Genomic DNA, 25,356 nt, shown 5'->3' on the forward strand with positions numbered 1-25,356 from the left:
ATAGTAGTATATATATAGTATAATCATACAAGCTTAGGGCCAACAAAAAAACCGTTGTTTACTCTCTAACCTTTGTACATACACGAGCGAAGTCGTGGAGCTGTATCTGATGAATGATCAAAAAGCTACAGTAGGTACAACACAAATTAACAGTAATAACAGCCCAAATTGTCCCGATGAAAGCTACAAATATAACTATGTAAAGCAGAGACGAAAGATCGGAGAGATTTGCCTTTCACTGGCGCTACCATGATTTGACTTTTACTTGCGTGCAAACTGCGTGCAATTCAAAATGACACCAATAGGATTTTTAAGAAACCGTATTCTTACAGAAATTAAGGTGAGATTAGTACCTGCTCACCTAGTTTTTTATTAAAAGTTAAACCACAATCTTGAACAATAAAAAACGTGGTCGTAAACGGAAATTTCCCGATAGGATATCGATGCGTGTGGAATTTTTTTAACAAACTTCAAAAAAGAAGGAGGTGGTTCTCAATTCGATGCGTGTGTTTATTTCTTTTTTTCGTGTTTGTTACCTCATGATATTTATTAAACAACAGGAAACAAAAGGAAGTAAGATGACGTCGGGTACAGTACAGGCTTGGATTTTTCATTTAGAAACAAGATACATATAACTGTATAACTGTAGGTTAGCCCAATCTCTATCGATAGGCAAGTACATGCCTTAGCTTATAGAAAACATACAATTACGCCACATCACAAGAACTCGGCTACGCGCTATGCTCTGCTAAACGAAATATCGATTCGCTTGATATGACAAAATATTGCTAATGCCTATCGCAACGTGTAAAATCGATTTTTCATGTAGTAATATTACTAGTAAATAAACATTGGTTATGGCTTGTAATAACATATAACTTACTTTTCTATACTTTTCCGAAATGTGCGTAAGAAGTAGAAATAAAAAAAAATCCAAAAAAATTGAACCTTAACAGTAGGTACACCCAAGTCACCATCATCCTCGCTTACAAATTACATCTGAATTTCGTTTACCGAATTTCAGAACATCTCCAAATAGAATCGAATTACCGTGTAGGTTTGAATTTTTATAACCCATTTTTGTAGAAGCCTCAATAGCTCAACGGTTAAAGCGACCGGACTTATCTCCGAGGGGTGGTGGTTCGAACCCCGCCACGTTGGTCTATTATCGTGCCTACCCACTCCTACTTCCTTCCGGGTCTTTCCCAACTCTGGTCATATTTAAAAAAGATATGACAAATATTCTTTAAAAAACATACATAAAAAAAAGATATCGACGAATTGATAACCTCCTCCTTTTTTTGAAGTCGGTTAATAAAAGAAAAAAATCCCTGATAGCCCGGTGAAAATAATGAAACATACCAAATTGTATGGTCAATCTTTCAGAGTTCTTAGGTACGTAATTTAACTGTAGGTATACTTTCTCTCTATGCCTCGTAGAACACGTTAAACAGTGTTCGCCATTAACTCCACATCTTATCAGATGTAAGCTATAGGATAGGTAGGTACACATTATATCTGCATGCTAAAGTTATATAAATCGCAAAGACAGCAAGAAGTACCTACTCGTAGCAATGGATATATTTATCGCAGAATAAATAAACAAAATAAAGTGCGTGTTTTTCAGTGTTCCTGCTGTCATCTTCAAATCATCTTCCGATATACTGAGTGGCCAGCCGCGTCTCCTTTTGTTGTCATGGACGTAATGTATGGTACATTACGTCCTTAACCAAATTCGCTTTTTTGTTTCGCATCAATTGACCAGCCCATTTCCATTAAATTATTTTGATTGTATATGTCACGACTGTCACCTTATTAAGACAGCGTCACGACTGGCAGCGTGACGGTGTCTACGCTGCCTAACAAACAACTGAGCTCAAGTCATCAAATACCCTCTTATTTGTACCAATACTGATACCTTCCCTCAACGATAACATAAACAATGAATGTTAATACCACCTGTAATCGAGAAACTTGTAAACTGCTGTCTTTTAGTTGAGCTTTCTTTTTAGTGAAACACAGGATGATTTATGGTAACACGCAAGAGCTCGATGTTATCACTGATGGCAATGGATTTACCTACTTCGTAAAGTAGAAGCCAACGTTGAAAAGCTACCAACTACCAACCAATAGTAGATAATTTATACTAACTAACAGACACTTAAATTTTAATTATTTGTATAGATTTTAATGAATTATTTGATAGATATTTATTGAATATTATACTTACGCTACAAAAAAATACTACAGTAATTACTATATTCTTAATAATTACTTGGCCGTATTAAATAATAGGTGCCTTACAGGTTACTTTTCGAGGAAGTATAACAGAAAATTCGTTTTGGAAGTCAAATCACGACAAAAAATTAGCATATTAAGTATACAATTAAATCGTATTATTAGCATAGGTATTTAAATTAACATATACCACCTAAAGTTAAGTGTATATTTACTTAAACTGATTTATAACTTACCTATTTTGGAAAATCCAAAATTGCACAATTTAAGAGTTAATTTTAAGTATTAATAAAAATAAATAAAATTAGTAAAAATTAAGTACCTATTAATTTATTTAAAACAGGAAAGTCGGTTTAGGTAAATTATTATTATAAATGTAAAGCGGAACGATCTTATGATAACAATAAAATTATCCAACATATATAAAAATCTTGAGCAGGGAGAGTATGATACCGAAGAGATCATACACGAATAACGTATTATCAATCAATCAATCATCATGATGTTTAACAGCCGATGGACGTCCACTGCTGGACATAGGCCTCTTGCATGAACATAGAACGTCCAAACAAACCGGTCTCGAGCCGCCAGCATCCTAGGTTCTAGTGGGGGGTCGTTCAACACTGCGCTTGCCGATACGGGGTGTCATTCCATCACCTTAAGACCCCAACGTCCATCGGCTCTTCGAATTTTGTGTCACTTCAGCATCGCGACTAGCTGAGCTATGTCAGTGACTTCGGTTCTTCTGCGGATCTCCTCATTTTTGATGTAATCGTTAGTACAGTTGATGGAACACTATATAAAGACTGTAATTACAAGTATACGACTTACATGATGGCACCAGAACGCGTAGTACACGCCGGAAGTGTATATCGCGAGCAGGGAGAGCGCGATACCGAACAGATCGTACATGAGGAACGTGTTGTAATCGTGCTCCGAGCGACATGAGAACGTGTGGTACAGCGCCGAGAGAGCCATGCACACCTGGAACCAATATAATTAAGAAATATTTAATTAGGTATATCCAACGATTTTATAATATAGACAAGGCACTAGCAAGTCGAAAGTGAGACGAACAAAGTTACCCAATATGGATGATGACAGTTTTTTAAATTGTACATAAATTAAGAGTATGCTAATAGTAAAGCAATTTTGTAGAAGTAACAGGGTATCTGCGATCATTACTTTCGGAGCGACAGGGATTTAAAGGGTCAGATTTGCGGCAATGCCACAGATCCCTGAAAAATCTCTTCATACAAAACGGTACGAATTAATGACGTCGAAGATACATAATGATCGTTAGATTTGTATGGGCGTTCAAAAAAATTACTAATATCTTTGTCATTTGTGCGTTTATGTTTATAGTTCATTTATTAAAAAATGACACATTTAATGTAAGGAAACTAAAACTGTATGAACTTTTATCTAATTACGATAAAATATTTTTAATAGATTTTGAAATTTTGTAATCTTATTTATTTTGCAAATCTTTGTTTTTTATGTATAAATTAGTTAACATTGACGTATTTACCCGAATGTATCATAAAAATATATATTGAAACCTAGTCATCAACCCCATTATGAAATATTTAATTAGGTATATCCGATATAACGATAACGATTTTATTATTTAGATAAGGCACTAGCAAGTCGAAAGTGAGGCGAACAAAGTTACCCAATTGGCGTCATTTCATTTAGCCGCATTGTAAATAAACAACGAAAGTTACTTGAGCAACTTGTCTCTTGTCTGTTCTGTTTTTGTCTCTTTGTTTATACAATGCCGAGTTGTGTTTTCAGGAAGTGTAAAAACTATTTATATATAAATATATAATGTTAGTAAACCCAAAATTGTGCACGTATGTGCGCCTAGTGGAGTTTGGAACACTTTCTACGGTGATTTGACACGTAACGTATCTAAATAGAATAAAATATTATTGGATATATCTATACTAATTACTAATATTAAAAAGTCATATTTTTTAAGGCAAAGTAAAGTCTGGATCTACTGAACCGATTTTAAATTTTTTTTTGCCATTAGGAAGCAACGTTGTTTGTGAGTTCTAAAGGCAAAGGGGGAGAATAGAAATAAGTGTTAAACAGTGTATAAAAGTCTATGCTTTTATATATGGTAAGGAGGGTTTTCCACGCAGACGAAATAGCGAATTCATAACATTTATAGAATTATGAGATAATATAATATATACAGTCAAGTCAAGGTTACTGGCTTGAGAAGTTTGACAGCCATTGTACTTCGTATATTATCATCATCACATGTGTTTGAATGAGCCTACAGGCTTCGGCAATCTATACTAATATTATAAAGCTGAAGAGTTTGCTTGTTTGTTCGATTGAACGCGCTAATCTCAGGAACTACTGGTCCGATTTGAAAAATACTTTCAGTGATAGATAGTCCATTTATCGAGGAAGGTTATAGGTTATATATTATCCCCGTATTCCTACGGGAACGAGAACCACGCGGGTAAAAGCGCGCGGCGTTAGCTAGTTATATATATTAAAGATGGTGTTTGGAGCTTAAACCCACCCCACCACGGTGTTGCAACTTGCAATGCGCGTTGGTAGTCTTAGGGTAATGTTACTATCATACTTTATATGTTCAAGATTACGCCGTGGACCGATGGGTTTTCTTGCTCGTCAAAGTACGGGTGTGTCACAACACTAGGGAATTCGATCCCGGACCTATTTTCTGAGCCCGAGATTTCGGGATTCACAAAAACAAACACCGGGATAATCTCGGGATTTTCGAATTTTACGAAAAACAGTAAAAAGTAAGTAAAAATCTGTAATTTTCGGGATCGAATTTAAAACAGCACTGACTTCTGAACTCCAGGCTGCTTTTTGGAAACTCTCAGGAAAAAACTCAATCTCGACCCAGGCTTCGAACACAAAACATCATAACCCGAGACTAAACTCACCAATGGCTAAACTAGACTTATAGTTGCAATTAAAACGAGGATATTACTTAGGTATGTTATTACCATATTATGTATTTTTATTCTTATTAATATAATATTATTTTTATAGTTTTCTATGCTATAATTAAACTCTTATTATTTTTATTTAAACTAATTACTTTGAATTGTAGTTCATTTTTATTATCATGCATTTTACTTTTAATTAAAATTAGTTTTATGACGAAACAACCGGCTCACGATCTTGAAAATTCGCCGCTATGGTAAAATTATTTTTATTTTTTTAATTTTAGTGTTAGCATACCCACTGCGTGTGTACAGTCACAACCTATCTAAGTGGAAAGTTCTTATCAATACAAAATTATCAAGTCCAAACACAAGGTAGCTACTGTGAGCCGTCGAGGAGTTCTTTTCACTGTGCTTCGTCTTCATCACCAGACCCTTAATACAGTCGCAATCCATCTAGGTGGAAAGTTCTCATCAATACAAATTAATCAAGCCCAAACAAAAGGTGACTGCTGTTAATCCTTGACGAGTTCCATCGTCTGTGTTTCGGCTCCATCATCAGACCAACTCCAAACCTTCATAAAGTTGTAGTGGTTTAACATACCTTATGGAAACACTAACAAACGTACTAGCCGTCTCTAAAAATTTCGAAAGTTCCCCTCAATTTCTCCAGGATGCCATCATCAGATCTTGACATGAAAAAAATGGGACCACCCTGGAAGTAAACCCTTCAAAACAAAAAAGAATTTTCAAAATCGGTCCATAATTGACGGAATTATCGCTGGACATAACGTCGGTTAAAAATCATTATAAACTTGGAATAGAACCGCGTAGATACGGTTTTTTTTACTAACATAATAAACGAGTTCAACACGACAGGTTAATTTAAACATAGATAGATCGGTCTTAAACCGTTACTTTGCATTCTTCCGTCCTTTTATCCTTTTTTATTCAGTGACAAAAAACCAGTTAAGTGTTTGCCAAACAATTGCATTCTTCAAGTCATGTCTTCAGTCCTCGATGGTCATGCACTTTACTTGAAGGCAACCATTCAAAAACAGAGTTAAATGAAGCTGATTTGACAACCATAACCAGGTTTAAGGTTTAGTAAGTTAAAGTTATTGAAAGTGATAACTTGAACCTGCTGCAGTATGCGAGAAAAAGGAGCCGGACAGAGTAACGCGTTACGTTACGAAACGGTTTACCCTCCCATAAAAAGTTATCACTTCTAAAATTACACTGTACTTACCTATTGGGTTGTTGTCTCTTGGGACTTGGGACTGAAGGGCTGGCTAATTATTGTGCAAAGGATCAGCCTGGCTGTTTAAGGTAAAAATGCAGTGGCTGCATTATTTTATTACGTGGACATGATTTGTATAGTTAAGTTAGCTTAAAATCCCTATTGAATTCTTTCTCAATAAAAGTTATGTTATTTGTAGGTACCTACTTGATTGATATAGTAAGAGCATAACATGACAAGCTTGACAAAATTTTTGACGGCCTCCGTGGCGCAGTGGTATGCGCGGTGGATTTACAAAACGGAGGTCCTGGGTTCGATCCCCGGCTGGGCAGATTGAGATTTTCCTAATTTGTCCAGGTCTGGCTGGTGGGAGGCTTCGGCCGTGGCTAGTTACCACCCTACCGGCAAAGATGCCAAGCGATTTAGCGTTCCGGTACGATGCCGTGTAGAAACCGAAAGGGGTGTGGATTTTCATCCTCCTCCTAACAAGTTAGCCCGCTTCCATCTTAGACTGCATCGTCACTTACCATCAGGTGAGATTGTACTCAAGGGCTAACTTGTAAAGAATTAAAAAAAAAGCTTATAAAATGAAAATCTGGTCATCACAAACTTTCTTATTATTAAATTACAGTCGTAATTCAAAGAGCAGAATAACTTAAATTGAAAAATCCAACGGAATGCGATCGAAGCACGATTTGCTACGTGTGTACAACCTTTGTTTATCAACAACTTGTATAGTGACGAACGTTTGACTCGAAACATTATCACAAACCGGTTACAGCTATTCAACATGTGAAACCTCCCATAGAAGGTCATTTTGTAATAAAAAAAATCGGATATATCTTATGCTGAACATATTTTTGCAGTATATTAAAGTTTACTCCTGAAAAACCGATTTTTCATACATCGTCGGTCGAGATGTGATAGCTCGTAACTAACAATTTTTGGTAAAAATTGATTTTGATGCAGAAATCTTCAAACAGCTTTTCCGGTGGTAGCCCGTAAATATCTTGTAGTACGTACATTAAAAACGTTTTCGGTCGCATAAAACGACTTTTAGTGATTCCTAAAAGATGTTTCTTGTCTCTCCTGTAAAGTTCGCCAATTTGCACGTACGAGCTATCACATCTAGACCGACGATAAAGTACAGTAAAACAACAGTAAAATTCGATGAACGAATGACAGCGTTACATTTTTGTGCGCAACCTATTCTTGCACCTTACCTTGCACTTTTTAGGCGTTAGTATTGAGACGTACATAGTGTATGCTGCGGGGCAACATACACTTATTTAGACATTCGATCTGAAAGAGTAAACTCCATTCGTGCGTCGGAGCTGACGTACACTTTTTTTTTTTTTTTATTCATTACAAGTTAGCCCTTGACTACAATCTCACCTGATGGTAAGTGATGATACAGTCTAAGATGGAAGCGGGCTAAATTGATTGGAGGTGGATGAAAATCCACAACCCTTTCGGTTTCTACACGGCATCGTACCGGAACGCTAAATCGGTACTTGGCGGTACGTCTTTGCCGGTAGGGTGGTAACTAGCCACGGCCGAAGCCTCCCACCAGCCAGACCTGGACAAATTAAGAAAATCTCAATCTGCCCAGCCGGGGATCGAACCCAGGACCTCCGTCTTGTATATCCACCGCGCATACCACTGCGCCACGGAGGCCGTCAAAAACAACAAACCAAGTGGAAGTTCTTTATTACAACAATATTTGCCACTAGCCGAGCGACGCCCCGCAGTTTCACCCGCATAGTTCATTGCCGTAAGATTACGGGAATAAAATATAGTCTTCAGGTCACGGTTACACCCTCCCGAATGGCCCTCTAAGCCGAGGTCCGAGTCTCATAGGAGACGCCCTTAGAGAGCCGTTCCGTCCTCTATATTTATTTCAGCCTTCGGGTCTCCTCAGGCGATGCTTCTGCGCTCGCCCAAACCCCCGCGGTGACGCCGTAGTGGTCCCACATGGAGCCATCGGCACTTACTTAACACGAAAATAAAAAAAATAAAAATATAGCCTAAGACACTGCCAAATAACGTGGCGTAATAAAAACAAATCGTATATTTATCGAAATATCCGTATTATTAAGTCTATGTATGTGGTATTCCAAGCTATAATATTTCATTATCTACTGTGACCCAGCCGTTTAGAGACGATTGATTAACAAATAACCATCCAAACTTTCGCATTTATATCCCAATAGCGGATACTCACGTAGTTCCAGTTCCTGTGGGAAAACGGGGATAAAACACAGCTTATGTTACTCGTTGATAATATAGCTTTCCATTCTAGAAGCCTAAACCGCTAAATTGATTTAGTGGTTAACAAATTCACTTTCGCATTTACCTGTACATTGTATGGATGTATGGATTTGTAGTTTCTATAGAAGTTCGCAATTAACGAAGGCGGTCAACGATATTACGACGTAGAATAAAATTCAAGTTCAATGATAAAATGCTAAGAGATAACAACAATTAAATCGTTGTAGTAGAATAAATTATCTCAAATCACGAACCTTATACTTGAATGTTGCAACTTAAAACAATGTAACTTATATATTACAATCATCATAAAGATGATGATTGTATTGATATATTGATATGTATACTTGAATGTTGCAACTCAAAACAATGTAACATCATAAAGATGGTGATCGTATGTTACATTGTTTTGAGTTGCAACATTCAAATATAAGGTTCGTGACTTGAGATAATCTATTCTATATTCGGCTAACTGCTGAGCTCGAGCTTCCTCTCAGAATGAGAGGGGTTAGTCCAATAGTCCACCACGCTGGCCCAATGCGGATTGGCAGACTTCACACACGCAAAAAATTTAAAAAATTCTCTGGTATGCAGGTTTCCTCATGATGTTTTTCCTTGACCGTTAGAGACACGTGATATTTAATTTCTCAAAATGCACACAACTCAAAAGTTAGAGGTGCATGTTATTTGACTTTAATCTATCTTTTCCCCAAATTGTATTGAAATCCCTTTCGCTGTTCTGGATATATAAATCATCTAACTACGAGCCGCCCCACATTTTGCGTAATTTTAACCGATTTCGCCGAGCACTGAAGCTCTCAAAAGATTTTTTTTCCATTTTAACCACATTTTTCATTGATGTTATACCTATAGCTGCAGATAACGTGGATTTCTATCGGTAAAAGAATATTTATAATCAGTTTAGTATATTCAGAGATTACACTCTACAACCTCAAAAACTTTTTCTTAAGAATATTAGTATCTCAGAATACCGTGAACTCCAGAAGGTGTGATCGCGAATAGGAATGACGCCGTTGAAATTACTCTTTTTTGGTGTAATTTCACGAACAAGCGATTTGTCACTCTGTGTATACCGTGTTGTGTGACGTGCTATAAAGGTACAATTTTTAGATACAATGCGTGCTTTACGGCTGAAAGTGACTTCTGGTGTTTTCTCTATTCTGAGATTTATACCTATTTTTTTTATTTGTAACTATATAATGAGTAAAATCCTTGTAGTTTTTATGATTACCGTGTAGTGTACACTGCGTACCTACGTGCGTGTAACTACATGCCAGTGATACAGATCTTTCAAGAACGGAATGCTCGAGAACTGCGTATTTTTGAGCACTATAATTTAAAAACAAACGGCGGAGGCGGAAATAAAGCGATTCACTCACGGCCAAGTAATATTACATATATAAGGACGAGGCGTCAGGGTTACTTTTGAAGTGATTTTAAAATGACGAGGCGTTTTCAATTAAAATTTTGGTCGTAACTTTCTAGTTAGCCGACCCTAATCCAATCCCATATTAACTATTGCCGCTTGCGCTAAAAATATAAAATTATTTTACACTTACGTTGAAGATGTTACAAAACAGTCAAGTACATAATCGGTTCGTTATATTTAGTAAAACTAATGTTAAATTTTTACTTTAGAGGAAAATGGTTCATTGATAACGCTATTATATCCGAAAAATATATGTATGTATAATATTATAGTTGTCCGAAAAGGTATTATAAAAACATAAACAATAGGTATCTATTGGGAGCGTTTATCTATGGAATCGATTTAGCAATTAGTCATTGACCAACATTACATGGTAATATTTGCGGATATCAGCCCAGGTGTTATGACTTAATGAGTTTATTATATAACATGATGGTATGCAATATGTAACCTTCCTAGCATATCATTTTCCGGTTTTCAAGTAAGGTTCCTAATTCTGATATTACAAAATATCGGTTTTTGATAAGTGATTTTTTATCAGAGTATCAGACCTTGATATGTATAATTCATAGATGGTAGATAACAACACTCAATACCTAGTAATTATTTTAGAATAATATTAAAAAAAATCAACAAGTCATGTAATCTTCGAAGATCAGCGATGCAATATTTTTAGGGTTCTTTAGCCCAAAAACCCTCTTATAGTTTCAGTTTCACACTGTATGTCTGTCTATCTGTCCTCGGTTTAGCACAGAGACTATTAGAAAGCATGACATTACAAATGACGACGGGTCGTAAAATTAAATCCTGATGAATATTTTTAAGGTGCCATTCATGTGAGAATGATTTTTTCTCATCTATGCCGTAGTGTGACAGACGAGTAAGGGTATCGTTGGATAGGTCTTCAGGAATATTGTGTATGTGACAGCACCATTCTAATTTACGGAACCCTCCAATGCACGTGGCCCGACACACACTTCGACAATTTTTTTTTATTAGAAGTAGGCCTGGCCCGGTACAGAGCCTTTAAAATATGTCTATAATAATAATTATCATAGGTACTATTAATTGTTAATTCACATAAAAAAAAGTTAAATCCCAAAAATATCTTACCGAATTCATAAAACACAAAGATGTTCTGATGTAGTGTTATCGCCGCGTTGCAATGTGCTCGTGGCGTTCGAGCCGTCTATATCTCTTGTTGTGTAATTCTTTATGGGTTACTTGGGATAGGCGGGGAAAGTGACTTGAGTGGAAAAGGGGAATGTTTGGTAACAGTCAAAGGATCCTTTAACCCTACACACAACGTTCACAAGTGCGTGACTTCACTCAAGGTCATTCTCTGCCATTCTAGGGTCTTATTTTGGTTACAGTTTGATTTGTTAATTAGGTTGTCCTGACAATGTTGTGAATCATAACCTTTGTTCGACATTAGTTTTCTTATTTTTGTAATCTTTTCTGAGTCCGCTAAAAGTAGATACAACCTCTTTTTGATGTTCTCTATTAAAAAGCAAATAATAACATCGTACGTATAGCCTATTATTCAACCTACTTTATTTATTGCAAAACATTTAAGATCTAGGTCGTATCGTACAAGTTCTTATGCTCGCTTCCTCACCATTTTATTTATACGAACACTCTTTAAAACAAGCAAGTACAACGTATATCTACTTATAACGTAATACCTACATACCTTAATGCGCAAACAAGATTTATGTAATACCTACATTTCATCTTAGGATTTTACGATCTAAGTGAGGTACCTATATAATATACTACACACTAACGCAATATGTACATTGTACACTGTAAAAATTAAAAAACGAAATATAGCATAAAAACATTTTTTAACCCCAGGCAAAAAGAGAGATATTAGAAGTTTGGCGTGTCTGTCAGTCTGTCCGTGGCACCATAACTCCCGAACGGATGAAGCGATTTCAATTTTTTTTTGTATTAAAGGTGACTTTCTTACGTGAAGTACTTACCAACCTAATTAGAAAAGATAAAAAAGAATAAGACAAAAATCTTTTTTAAATACCGTTTCTGTATTTCACAACGGATTTTCATTTAATCTTATCGATTAAAATCAAATTGCGGCATTAAAAAAATATTGTTTGCAAAGACAGCAGAAATTAAATCTTCAATTTTATTTATTTTAGATTCAAATTTTCAGCCCCTAATTCTCTAAAAAAAACCCCCGAAATATAAATAGAAGGGGCTATTTATATTTTCGCATTTATATATAAAAAATAGGTTTTCAAAATACTAAATAATCATTTTACAAAACTATACCTAATTCAAATATGAACGATTTATATTAAAAAACTTCAACTCATTTTAACCCTACGGGGGTGAATTTTGAAAAATGTTGAACGGATTATTTTTAGTATTTATCTGGCAGTACACAAAATTTCAAGGCCTGTTTCAGCCCCTTCTGATTTAATTTTCGCCACAAAAGTATCCTATAGCCTTCATCGTATTAGGTATGGCCTCAAATCGTACCAAGTTTCATTTGAATTCATTCAGTGGTTTCAACATGATGACTGGTCAACCAAAAAAATGTTTTTTGGCTTCCGTATCGAATATAATATACTCTCCAATTAAAATTCTCAAAATATCTTCAAAGTGCAGAATTTGACCTGTTACACTTCTATTATTTTAAGTAGGTATAGATAATATGAAAAATTTAGACACCATTAATTAATACAACAACAAAAATTTGTGACAAATAACTAAAGCATAAATGTAAACTTTAATTAAGAATCAACCAATAAGAGAAACCGAATGTTTTCTAAACGTTATTTGAGGAAATTATTATTAATGTATTGTTGTTTTCAAATAAAAAGATATAGGTACAAAGAAAGTTAAAACAGGTTCCTCTGCAATTGCATCTCACAGCAGTTATCATACCATTGACAGTGAAAGTGCAAATCACATTACGTAAAGACCAATGGCGCAAAGATGTTTACCGACAGAGCATAATGGTATTGTAATAGTAAATTCAAAATTCCCAATTTTTATTTTTTTTCAACTATTTGAATGTATTTTTATTTCTAGTTCTAACAATGTTTTGTAATTTTTTTTTTATCTTAGACTTTATCATAATTATCCCTTAGATGCGGATTTTATCTGAAACTTACTCAGATATTTTTTATGAAAAGCGGTAGCTGCTACAGGAGAAAGTGGGAAAGAAAAATGTTTTTAATTATAGGGGGATAATAGATGAAAGAATACCTATGATGTACGTATATATTACAAAACTAAGTTACATGATGGACTGACGATATCAAGCGAGACGCAAAGATTCGCTGGATGCAGGCGACTCATGATCGTGATGTTTGGAAGTGCCAACAAAAGGCCTATGTCCTGCAGTGGACGTCCATCGGCTGCTATGATAATGATGAATTAAAAGAATATTTATAATCAGTTTAGTATATTCAGAGATTACACTCTACAACCTCAAAAACTTTTTCTTAAGAATATTAGTATCTCAGAATACCGAAAACTCCAGAAGGTGTGATCGCGAATAGGAATGACGCCGTTGAAATTACTCTTTTTTGGTGTAATTTCACGAACAAGTGACAACTCTGTGTATACCGTGTTGTGTGACGTGCTATAAAGGTACAATTTTTGGATACAATGCGTGCTTTACGGCTGAAAGTGACTTCTGGTGTTTTCTCTATTCTGAGATTTGTACCTATTTTTTATTCGTAACTATATAATGAGTAAAATCCTTGTAATTTTTATGATTACCGTGTAGTGTACACTGCGTACCTACGTGTGAAATTACGTACATGCCAGTGATACAGATCTTTCTAGAACGGAATGCTCGAAAACTGCGTATTTTTGAGCACTATAATTTAAAAACAAACGGCGGAGGCGGAAATAAAGCGATTCACTCACGGCCAAGTAATATTACATATATAAGGACGAGGCGTCAGGGTTACTTTTGAAGTGATTTTAAAATGACGAGGCCTTTTCAATTAAAATTTTGGTCGTAACTTTCTACATAGCCCACCCTAAGCCTATCCCATATTAACTATTGCCGCTTGCGCTAAAAATATAAAATTATTTTACACTTAAGATGAAGATGTTACAAAACAGTCAAGTACATAATCGGTTCGTTATATTTAGTAAAACTAATTTTAAAATTTTACTTTAGAGGAAAACGGCTCATTGATAACGCTATTATATCCGAAAAATATATGTATGTATAATATTATAGTTGTCCGAAAAGGTATTATAAAAACATAAACAATAGGTATCTATTGGGAGCATTTATCTATAGAATCGATTTAGCAATTAGTCATTGACCAACATTACATGGTAATATTTGCGGATATCAGGCCAGGTGTTATGACTTAATGAGTTTATTATATAACATGATGGTATGTAATATGTAACCTTCCTAGCATATCATTTTCCGGTTTTCAAGTAAGGTTCCTAATTCTGATATTACAAAATATCGGTTTTTGATAAGTGATTTTTTATCAGAGTATCAGACCTTGATATGTATAATTCATAGATGGTAGATAACAACACTCAATACCTAATAATTATTTTAGAATAATATTAAAAAAATCAACAAGTCATGCAATCTTCGAAGATCAGCGATGCAATATTTTTAGGGTTCTGTAGCCCAAAAACCCTCTTATAGTTTCAGTTTCACACTGTCTGTCTGTCTATCTGTCCTCGGTTTAGCATTAACAACTATTAGAAACTCAGACTAATTAGATAAAGACCTGCCTCGCAAGACATTATTTTTCTGTCAAAGTATATGATCAACGATCTTATGCGATTATAAACACTGTCTCTATAGAATCGATGTTTCATAGTTTACAATCGTGTCCGTCGGTTAAAAACCTAAGTAAAAATACCTTTTTGTGTAGTTAAATGGTGTAAAAAACGAACAAAAACTGCTAGTTTAGTATAGATTTGTAATAAATCTAAGCTCGTTTTCCTTAGAAAATGGCAGAAAATTTTGTTCGTGAATTTGGGTGCGATACTCGTCCTTATATATTTAGTCTGAGATTAGAAAGCATGACATTACAAATGACGACGGGTCGTAAAATTAAATCCTGATGAATATTTTTAAGGTGCCTCCCCTACATGTAAATAGGGGATGTTTGTCATTCAAGTCATTCATGTGAGAATGATTTTTTTCTCATCTATGCCGTAGTGTGACAGACGAGTAAAGGGTATCGTTGGATAGGTCTTCAGGAATATTGTGTGTGTGACAGCACCATTCTAATTTTTTCTGCATTTTAAGGCCTTAAATTAATTTAATTTACGCACGTGCACGTGCACGTGGCCCGACACACACTTCGCCAATTTTTTTTTATTAGAAGTAGGCCTGCCCCGATACAGGGCCTTTAAAAAATGTCTATAATAATAATTATCATAGATACTATTAAATGTTGATTCATATAAAAAAAGTTAAATCCCAAAAATATCTTACCGAATTCATAAAACACAAAGATGTTCCGATATAGTGTTATCGCCGCGTTGCAACGACACGATTAGTGTGCTCGTGGCGTTCGAGCCGTCCATATCTCTTGTTGTGTAATTCTTTATGGGTTACTTGGGATAGGCGAGGAAAGTAAGTGACTTGAGTGGAAAAGGGGAATGTTTGTTAACAGTCAAAGGATCCTTTAACCCTACACACAACGTTCACAAGTGCGTGACCTCACTCAAGGTCATTCTCTGCCATTCTAGAGTCTTATTTTGGTTACAGTTTGATTTGTTAATTAAGTTGTCCTGACAATGTTGTGAAAACCTTTGTTCGACATTAGTTTTCTTATTTTTATAATCTTTTCTGAGTCCGCAAAAAGTAGATACAACCTCTTTTTGGTGTTCTCTATTAAAAAGCAAATAATAACATCGTACGTATAGCCTATTATTCAACCTACTTTATTTATTGCAAAACATCTAAGATCTAGGTCGTATCGTACAAGTTCTTATGCTCGCTTCCTCACCATTTTATTTATACGAACACTCTTTAAAACAAGCAAGTACAACGTATATCTACTTATAACGTAATACCTACATACCTTAATGCGCAAACAAGATTTATGTAATACCTACATTTCATCTTAGGATTTTACGATCTAAGTGAGGTACCTATATAATATACTACACACTAACGCAATATGTACATTGTACACTGTAAAAATTAAAAAACGAAATATAGCATAAAAACATTTTTTAACCCCAGGCAAAAAGAGAGATATTAGAAGTTTGGCGTGTCTGTCAGTCTGTCCGTGGCACCATAACTCCCGAACGGATGAAGCGATTTCAATTTTTTTTTGTATTAAAGGTGACTTTCTTACGTGAAGTACTTACCAACCTAATTAGAAAAGATAAAAAAGAATAAGACAAAAATCTTTTTTAAATACCGTTTCTGTATTTCACAACGGATTTTCATTTAATCTTATCGATTAAAATCAAATTGCGGCATTAAAAAAATATTGTTTGTAAAGACAGCAGAAATTCAATCTTCAATTATATTTATTTTAGATTCAAATTTTCAGCCCCTAATTCTCTAAAAAAACACCCAGAAATATAAATAGAAGGGGCTATTTATATTTTCGCATTTATATATAAAAAATAGGTTTTCAAAATACTAAATAATCATTTTACAAAACTATGCCTAATTCAAATATGAACGATTTATATTTAAAAACTTCAACCCTTTTTAACCCTATAGGGGGGAATTTTGAAAAATGTTAAACGACATTATTTTTAGTATTTTTCTGGTAGTACACATACCAATTTTTACAAGTGTAACTTGGAAAATAAAGGACTTTCCATACAAAATTTCAAGGCCTGTTTCAACCCCTTCTGATTTAATTTTATAGCCTTCATCGTATTACGTATGGCCTCAAATCGTACCAAGTTTCATTTGAATTTATTCAGTGGTTTCAGCATGATTACTGGTCAACCAAAAAAATGTTTTTTGGCTTCCGTATAGATTATAATATGCCCTCTATCTAAAATTCTCAAAATATCTTCAAAGTCCAGAATTTGACCTGTTGTACTTTTATTATTTTAAGTAGGTATAGATAATATGTAAATATGTAATTTTAAAAATTAAGACACCATTAATTAATACAACAACAAAAATTTGTTACAAATAACTAAAGCATAAATGTAAACTTTAATTAAGAATCAACCAATAAGTGAAACCGAATGTTTTCTAAACGTTATTTGAGGAAATTATTATTAATGTATTGTTCTTTTCAAATAAAAAGATATAGGTACAAAGAAAGTTAAAACAGGTTCCTGCAATTGCATCTCACAGCAGTTATCATACCATTGACAGTGAAAGTGCAAATCACATTACGTAAAGACCAATGGCGCAAAGATGTTTACTGACAGAGCACAATGGTATTGTAATAATAAATTCAAAATTACCAGTTTTGAATTTTTTTCAACTATTTGAATGTATTTTTATTTCTATATCTAACTATGTTTTGTTATTTTTTTTATCTTTTACTTTATCATAATTATCCCTTAGATGCGGATTTTATCTGAAACTTACTCAGATATTTTTTATGAAAAGCGGTAGCTGCTACAGGAGAAAGTGGGAAAGAATTTTTTTTTTAATTATAGTGGGATAATAGATGAAAGAGTACCTATGATGTGCGTATATATTACAAAACTAAGTTACATGATGGACTGACGATATCAAGCGAGACGCAAAGATTCGCTGGATGCAGGCGGCTCATGATCGTGTTTGGAAGTGCCAACAAAAGGCCTATGTCCTGCAGTGGACGTCCATCGGTTGCTATGATAATGACGATGATGAAGTTAGGTACATGAAAATCGATCAACCGTCAAAAAGTTGGAAGATGAAAGGCTTACTTACTTTAAGTTTTTTAATTGAACCATTGATCTGTTTATAATAATTTGAGTGTAGCTAAATAATAATTAGATTCTCATATTACCAGGCCATTCTGTAAAGTTACAGCGTTATTACATCGTTCGGTTCCATTTCAACTTCGTTGTTAGTGACATTTTGATTTTGGCATAAAGTTAAACACATAAAGTTCAAACTCGATTATGACGTGTTATAGGCGAAAAGTTCGTCGACGTCTGTAAAATAGCAGAATCGCAGACTTTTAAAGACCTACTCGTAATATTACTGTTACAAGAACTAAGTGATTTTTATAATAACTTCAACCTTGAGTACCTTTGGCATACAAACAAACATAATTACGAACAAAAACTTTTTTTGGTTTTGTTGTTTTCTTCAAAGACTGCTTTTTTACGTTAAGGCACGCGGAAAAGAAATACTACATCAATTAATAAAGTCACTTAATGTCGTTATTTAAATTGAATGCGATTTTCCTTCTAGGTTACAGCATAAACGACATAAGAACTACCTACCTAGTCTTGGGTTTATTTATTTAACTTTTAACTTATATTTACAACCTTTTAAACTTAAATTGATAAGCAAACCATAACAATTTCAGACTCTTGCAACATTAAAAAGGTACCTTAAAATGATCAATTTTTAATTTCTTTCAATTATTTAAAAGGTGCCATAAAACTATTTTTTGTAATTTTTGTAAAATAAAAGATAAAAAATCTTTTATTTTACATAATTATCCCTTATTAAAAAATGTTGAGGGTTTAGCTAAGTGTGCCAGTCCCAAACAAAAACTTCAAAGTCTTTTAATTTGTATATTTTTGCTAGAAAGTTTTTAACAATATCGTATACAAGGAAGCGCAAGTAAAACGTGAAATAAAACAGTTATTGCAAGTCCAAACTTTTTAAATATTAATTGTAAGCCGAGATTTACAGTATTGAAGTAGTCTATGAAGTTGTCGATAACTACGAGTAACTATAGCGATGGAGTAAATCCCTAAAGGTTACTTTTTGTCAAGGAAAGTCCATAGTTCCTGCGAGAATTGTAAAAATCGAATGTACCTATAACGCAGAAATAGTACCGATGTCATATTAAGTAATACAAACTATGCATGAAAATACAATGCACCAGTATGTAAGTACGAACATGACAGCAATTAAAAAAAATTTACCTATCTTAAGATTTATTTATCTCCTATTAAGAAATTCTAATAAGTGAATATCAATTAACGATGTTCACCTGTTATTTTTAAATCGTTAAGTATTTTCGCTAAGTATTATCGCGTTAAGTATTATCGCGTTTCGGTGGAACAAAATGGCAAACTTTCACTAAAGCAGATAGGCGGGTCCGGTATGACATGAGGCTTCGCTTTCGAGACGTCGACGTTCAAAGAGCTCGTATTTTATAACATCAAGTTTTAACACAGTGATAGTTAACCTTCCATACAGAATTACATGAGATTTGCAATGTTCAACTTTTAGCAGACATTATAAAATCAAAATCAAAATCAAAAAACATTTATTTCAAGTAGGCTCAGTTTACAAGCACTTTTGCCACGTCAGTTGACTATTTGTAAAGATTACCTATATGTAGATGTTTCTACCTACTATATCTATAATTCCTTGCATAAAAAAACAAAACTCTCTGTTGCATATGTCTGTTTGGTTGCCTGTCTGTTCACGATAAACTTAAAACTGTTCACCAATGGATAGAATGATTTATGAGTAAGGCGTACCTAGGTACGAGTACCTAAGGTTTTATGACTATGATTGTTGGAACTGTCGGAAGTCCGCGACAACATATTATGTCTATCTTGCATTTGACACCATTTACTTTTAATAAATATCTTAGGAGATATCTTCTCGACTATCGAAGTCTTCGAACAGTGCGTGTTGCCAGTGATGACTTATGGTTCCGAGACTTGTTCGCTAACTATGGGCCTCCTAAGAAGGGTGACACTGGGGACGACGCTGACAGCTCAAGACATTACGTTTGGAAGTTCATGCAAGAGGCCTATGTGCAACAGTGGACGTCCATCGGGTGATAATGAGGAATAATGATGATGATTTAAATAATAATTTCTTACCCAAATAGGAATATATATAAATATATTATCTAGTCGGTACGAACGAAATAAAGCCTAATATAAATCAAATTATAGCCATTACATTAATTTTAGAAATAATTCATGATCTATAACTCTAAAATAAAATAATATTATATTCTCAAAAAATAGCTAACGAATACTAAAACGAAAAGTAGTTAAATATAACAATTTAATCGACTTATGTACCTACTCTAAAAATAAACCTTAAAACCTGTACCTATCTACTTGAATACTATTTGCGACTCTAAAAATTTAAACATTTTATGAAAATTAAACCTTTTTCCGCAAAATGTAGATATAAAAACAAAAACCTTGATGTCATACACCAAGGTCTTTTAAATTATTATAAGGTTCATTAATAAAAATAATTTAGTCATTTACAATATCATACAGGTATACCGATTACAGATTTCATTTTATACTTAATCTTTCATATTTTTCAATCATTTATCATATCTAAAATTGCTTCTAATTTAAAATTAACAACACTAACATTATACAGAGGAATTTGTAGTGAAGAGGTTCTGAAACTATTGGACTGAATTTAAAAATTCTTTCAATGGAAAAGTTTTTACTGTATTAATAATTATCATAGGATATATATTTTTATCCCCGTCGTGGACGTAGACTATACACGTGAAACCGCGGGGGTCCACTAGTTATTAATAAAAATAATGACCTAAGAGGCTGTAATGGCCAGAACTTCGTCAAATTAAAAAAAAACATTAAAAATATAAAAATTGGCACATACTATATATTTGTAATTAAATCATAAAAATGTAGTAAAAAAGTAAAAATGTATCTTTATTTAAAGCAGGTACGTAATCCAGTAATACCTATATCTAGTATGGAACTCTTGGAATCAAGTAGGTACGTCTAGAAATTTATACAGAACCCTACAAAGACAATATGGCGATATTACTGTTTTCTTGAGAGCCGTGATAGCTCAGTGGATATGACCTCTGCCTCCGATTCCGGAGGGCGGGTTCGAATCCGGTCCGGGTCATGCACCTCCAACTTTTCAGGTGTGTGCATTTTAAGAAATTAAATATCACGTGTCTCAAACGGTGAAGGAAAAACATCGTGAGGAAACCTGCATACCAGAGAATTTTCTTAATTCTCTGCGTGTGTGAAGTCTGCCAATCCGCAGTGGGCCAGCGTGGTGGACTAATGGCCTGACCCCTCTCATTCTGAAAGGAAACTCAAGCTCAGCAATGAGCCGAATATGGGTTGATAATGATGACTGTTTCTTATCTAGAAAAAATGTAGCTTACCTATTGTACTGTGTACCTAGGAACAGGAAAAAATACGAAAAATATCTTTGAGACTAAAGCAATACCGCGTGTAATATATGCGTCACGATTCCTTGATTTTATTTCAATTTTATTACTAAGCAAAATGTACAGTGACCTGTAAGACATGAACTTTGAAAACATTTTAATTTTGCTTTTTTAAACTAGTCGCTGTAGCAATGATAATTTTTCTGTTAAAAATACTTTTTCATAAATTAAGAGTTACCTATATTCGTTTAAGCTGTGTCATCACTTGCGCCTTTATAGGAAAAAAATTAAAATTAAGTAGATATTTTTATTCTAATGAACTCTCTCGTTGGTCCAGTGATAAGCCTATGTGGCTTTTGAACACAATGTTCGAGATCTGGGTCGAGCCGTAAATTACTGATTTCTTACTTCTGAGAAAATTTCAGTAAAAGTCCTCATTAACATCGTAATAGTGATCGTAAAATAGTTAACATTCTCATCTTACGTCCGCCAACACACATTGGAGCAGCGTGGACATAAGCTCCATATCCCCAGGTATCCCCATATATGGAATTTAAACTATTATTCATATTTTTAATTATTCGTTTTTTTTAATTTTTCATACAAAGTATGGATTCAAATAATCCGACTATCCATGTACGTAACACACGCCTTTATAATAGTGGTAAGACTGTCGATATCGATGAGAATATTGCTGGCACTCCGCACTTCACTAGTAAGATACTTCATGATATTTATTAATGAATAAGTTTGGCTGTCATTATATAAGGATGCGATACAAGGGACACAATTTAAGATCTATTTACAATAGAAATAGTTTTTACTCCGAAAATATTCATTTTGGAACAACACTTTCCTTGAACATTTTTAATTAATTTTCCTTAGAGAATATGACCCTAGAGTTATGGGAAATACTCCCGAGCACCCTGTATATCTATTTTATCTATTCTATACTAATATTATAAAGCTGAAGAGTTTGTTAATTTGTTTGTTTGTTTGAACGCGCTAATCTCAGGAACTACTGATCCGATTTGAAAAAATATTTCAGTGTTAGATAGCCCATTTATCGAAAAAGGCTATAGGCTATATATTATCCCCATATTCCTACGGGAACGGGAACCACGCAGGTGAAACCGCGCGGCGTCAGCTAGTAAGTAAGTAAGTATTCACAGTAAAGCAATAAAATGAAATGTGACTTACAAGAAAACAGGAGAACAATATCGCCGCGACTGTCTTGTCGGTGACGGTGGCGTGGATGTTGATGATGACCAGGTCGTTGATGGTGAGGAACAGCAGTAGGAAGAAACCGAATATGTGAGTCCATATGTTCATTGTTTCGTTTGTCCACCAGAATATGCTGAAAATTATTTTGTTATTTGAGGGGCCATTTAGGTCATAGTCTCCTCTCACAATGAGAGGGTTAGGCCAATAGTCCACCACGCTGGCCCAAAAGATTGGCAGACTTCACACACGCAGAGATTTAAAAAAATTCTATGGCATGCAGATGTCCTCACAAAAATTAATTTCTTAAAATGCACATAACTGAAAAGTTGGAGGTGCATGCTCGGACCAGACCACACCCTCCTTTTCAAGTTAGCCCTTGACTACAATCTCACCTGATGGTAAGTGATGATTCAATCCAAGACAGAAGAGGGCTAACTTGTTAGGGTTGAAAATCCACACCCATTTTGTTTCTACACAACATTGTACCGGAATGCTAAATCGCTTGGCAGAACTTATTTGCTGGTAGGGTGGTAACCAGAAGTGGCTGAAGTCGCCCATAAACCAGACCTGGACCAATCAAGAAATCGGCTAAGCCGGGGATCAAAGCCAGGACCTTAGTCTTGTAAGTCCATTACACATACCACTGCACCACGGAGGCTGTCAACTTCTTTGACAGACAAACAAGTTCATGACTAAAAACCCTGTATGAGTTTAAAACTAGTTCTGCATTTTTTTTAATTCAGTCTTATTACATAAGACTCAAAAGATTTAATGAAAATATCTTACCTCTCCCAACATAATCTGGTGGGCAATAATTTTCTATACCCATCCTTTATGTATGGATTATGTTGTAAATATTCTGGTGCTTCTTCATATTTGAGAAGTTTTCTAAAGTTTATGTACTCTACATCTTCTTTTGTTAGGTTATTGTTGTCTTCTAGCTTTTTTCCTCTTCTCAATAATGTGCTGCTGGCATTGAATTCTTTTTCTTGTATGCAGTCATCTTCAAGCTTTAACAACAAGATTTTATTATTATTTTTTTCCAAAAATAAAAGGGATCTTAGCATTCCATGGATTCATTGTGTGGGTGCTGGATCCATTGTGTATTGTATTAAAGTGTTTTTCAGATAGCATGGGTATGGTGACAGTACATTTCTCTCTTGCATGCTTCCTGTGATTCACAATAATAGTACATATTATGAAGGTCATAAGGCAACTGTCACTATACCCATATGGTATCTGAAAAACACTTTAGTGTCTAGCTACACCATCTGAGGCTTGTGTTATGGGTCCTATAGTCACAGTTGTAGTCTGTTCAGGCTACAACTGTGACTATGGTCAGTGATCTCCAAAACCATAGTGCTGAGTTTTAACTAATACTAAATTACAAAATTATTTATTTAAGAGTGGTAAAGGGCACCTCCGATGTAAATACTGCAGTTCCTTTGCTGTATTTATCTTAGCTTGACTTTGCTTGCTATCTACCATTTGTAAATTATATACTACAGTCCGTTTCATGTAGGATGGTGTGGGTGACAGTTTGTTTGACTCTTGAAAGTTTGCCACGATTTACGATAATAGTATGTATTATGAATGTCATGCAGGCGACTGTCACTGTACCCATGCTATATGAAATACACTTTAGTGGTCGCCCGCGACTTGGTCCACATGAAACTCTTTGTTATCCTACTCTCACCCTACCATACCCCTACCCTACCCATACCCTATCCCTACCCTAAGTATCCGATGTCCTCTTCCTGGTTCTAAGCTACCTGTACACCATATTTCAGCCAAATTGGCTCAGCTGTTCTTAAATTATAAATAGCGTAACTAATTTTTTTTATATATGTAGAAGATTAAGTATTAAAAATAGCAACCAGAGTATTCTGTACATAGCCTACCTACATTCCTACTGCCAAGTGGAAATTTCATGACTGAACTGAAGAACAGTTAATATTTAATTTAATATTTTAACTCTTAAAATATCTCTTATCAAATATTACTTCAAAAATTAAAACATGTTTTCGCTCTTAGTTGGATTCCAATCCAACTACTTTAATCTACTATTGGAGGGTAGATCCTAAACTTAAAATTATTTTTTGATGAAAGCCAAATAGCTTAGCTATAAACACAATATTTATTTTATATAAACAAGTAAGTACCTATGTAATTGTATATTTAATTTTATTCGACTTCAATTTCAACCTCTAAATCATGACATAACTTGACTTTTCAAAAATGCTTGTAAATTAAGCCTGATTGAAATTTGAAATTTGAATAATTGAAGTCAAAATCCTAAATCTTGTTTTTTCTATATGTAGGCAGCTGGATATTGAGTAAATAATAAAATAATATTATAAATTTAACCACTAAACACTTTGAAAACTTACTTTTTGTACAGGCATAAATTGGACAGTTTCTGCCTGGCATTCACTAACTTTTCTTGTCATAGTTAGAGTCATGGTGTAAATTCTTTTTCACTTTGTCTCCAAAACAAATTTATTAATATCAAGAATAATTTTATAATTTCATAATTACACCAGATATCACAGATTTTCTTCTAAAACTAAAACACTTAGTTGCGATTAATAAATATACTAGGCTCTACTATCTTAAAATAATAGTTTCGTATTTTCCACTCGCGGCGATAATTACATACAACCAAACATGCCGCGCTGAACTACTTGACTGATCACTGAAGTGAAGGCAAGTCAAGTGAAGTGCAAGTCAGTGTCACAA

At 34.4% G+C, this 25,356-nt stretch overlaps 1 protein-coding gene across 1 annotated transcript in view; it reads right to left on the minus strand.

Annotated features, from left to right (window-relative positions):
• LOC112047262 (progestin and adipoQ receptor family member 3) overlaps positions 1-25,347 on the minus strand; it is a 33,892-nt gene extending 8,545 nt beyond the window's left edge. The window contains exons 1-4 of the mRNA XM_024084328.2: positions 25,008-25,347; positions 23,404-23,627; positions 22,594-22,750; positions 3,070-3,222 (exon numbers count right to left, since the gene is read on the minus strand). Coding sequence (XP_023940096.1) covers positions 3,070-3,222; positions 22,594-22,750; positions 23,404-23,627; positions 25,008-25,079 — 606 coding nt within the window. The 5' untranslated portion in view covers positions 25,080-25,347. The remainder of the gene's footprint in view (positions 1-3,069; positions 3,223-22,593; positions 22,751-23,403; positions 23,628-25,007) is intronic.
• Between the last annotated feature and the right edge of the window lie 9 nt (positions 25,348-25,356).

This window comes from Bicyclus anynana, chromosome 9, assembly GCF_947172395.1.
Source record: "Bicyclus anynana chromosome 9, ilBicAnyn1.1, whole genome shotgun sequence".
Taxonomy (NCBI): domain Eukaryota; kingdom Metazoa; phylum Arthropoda; class Insecta; order Lepidoptera; family Nymphalidae; genus Bicyclus; species Bicyclus anynana.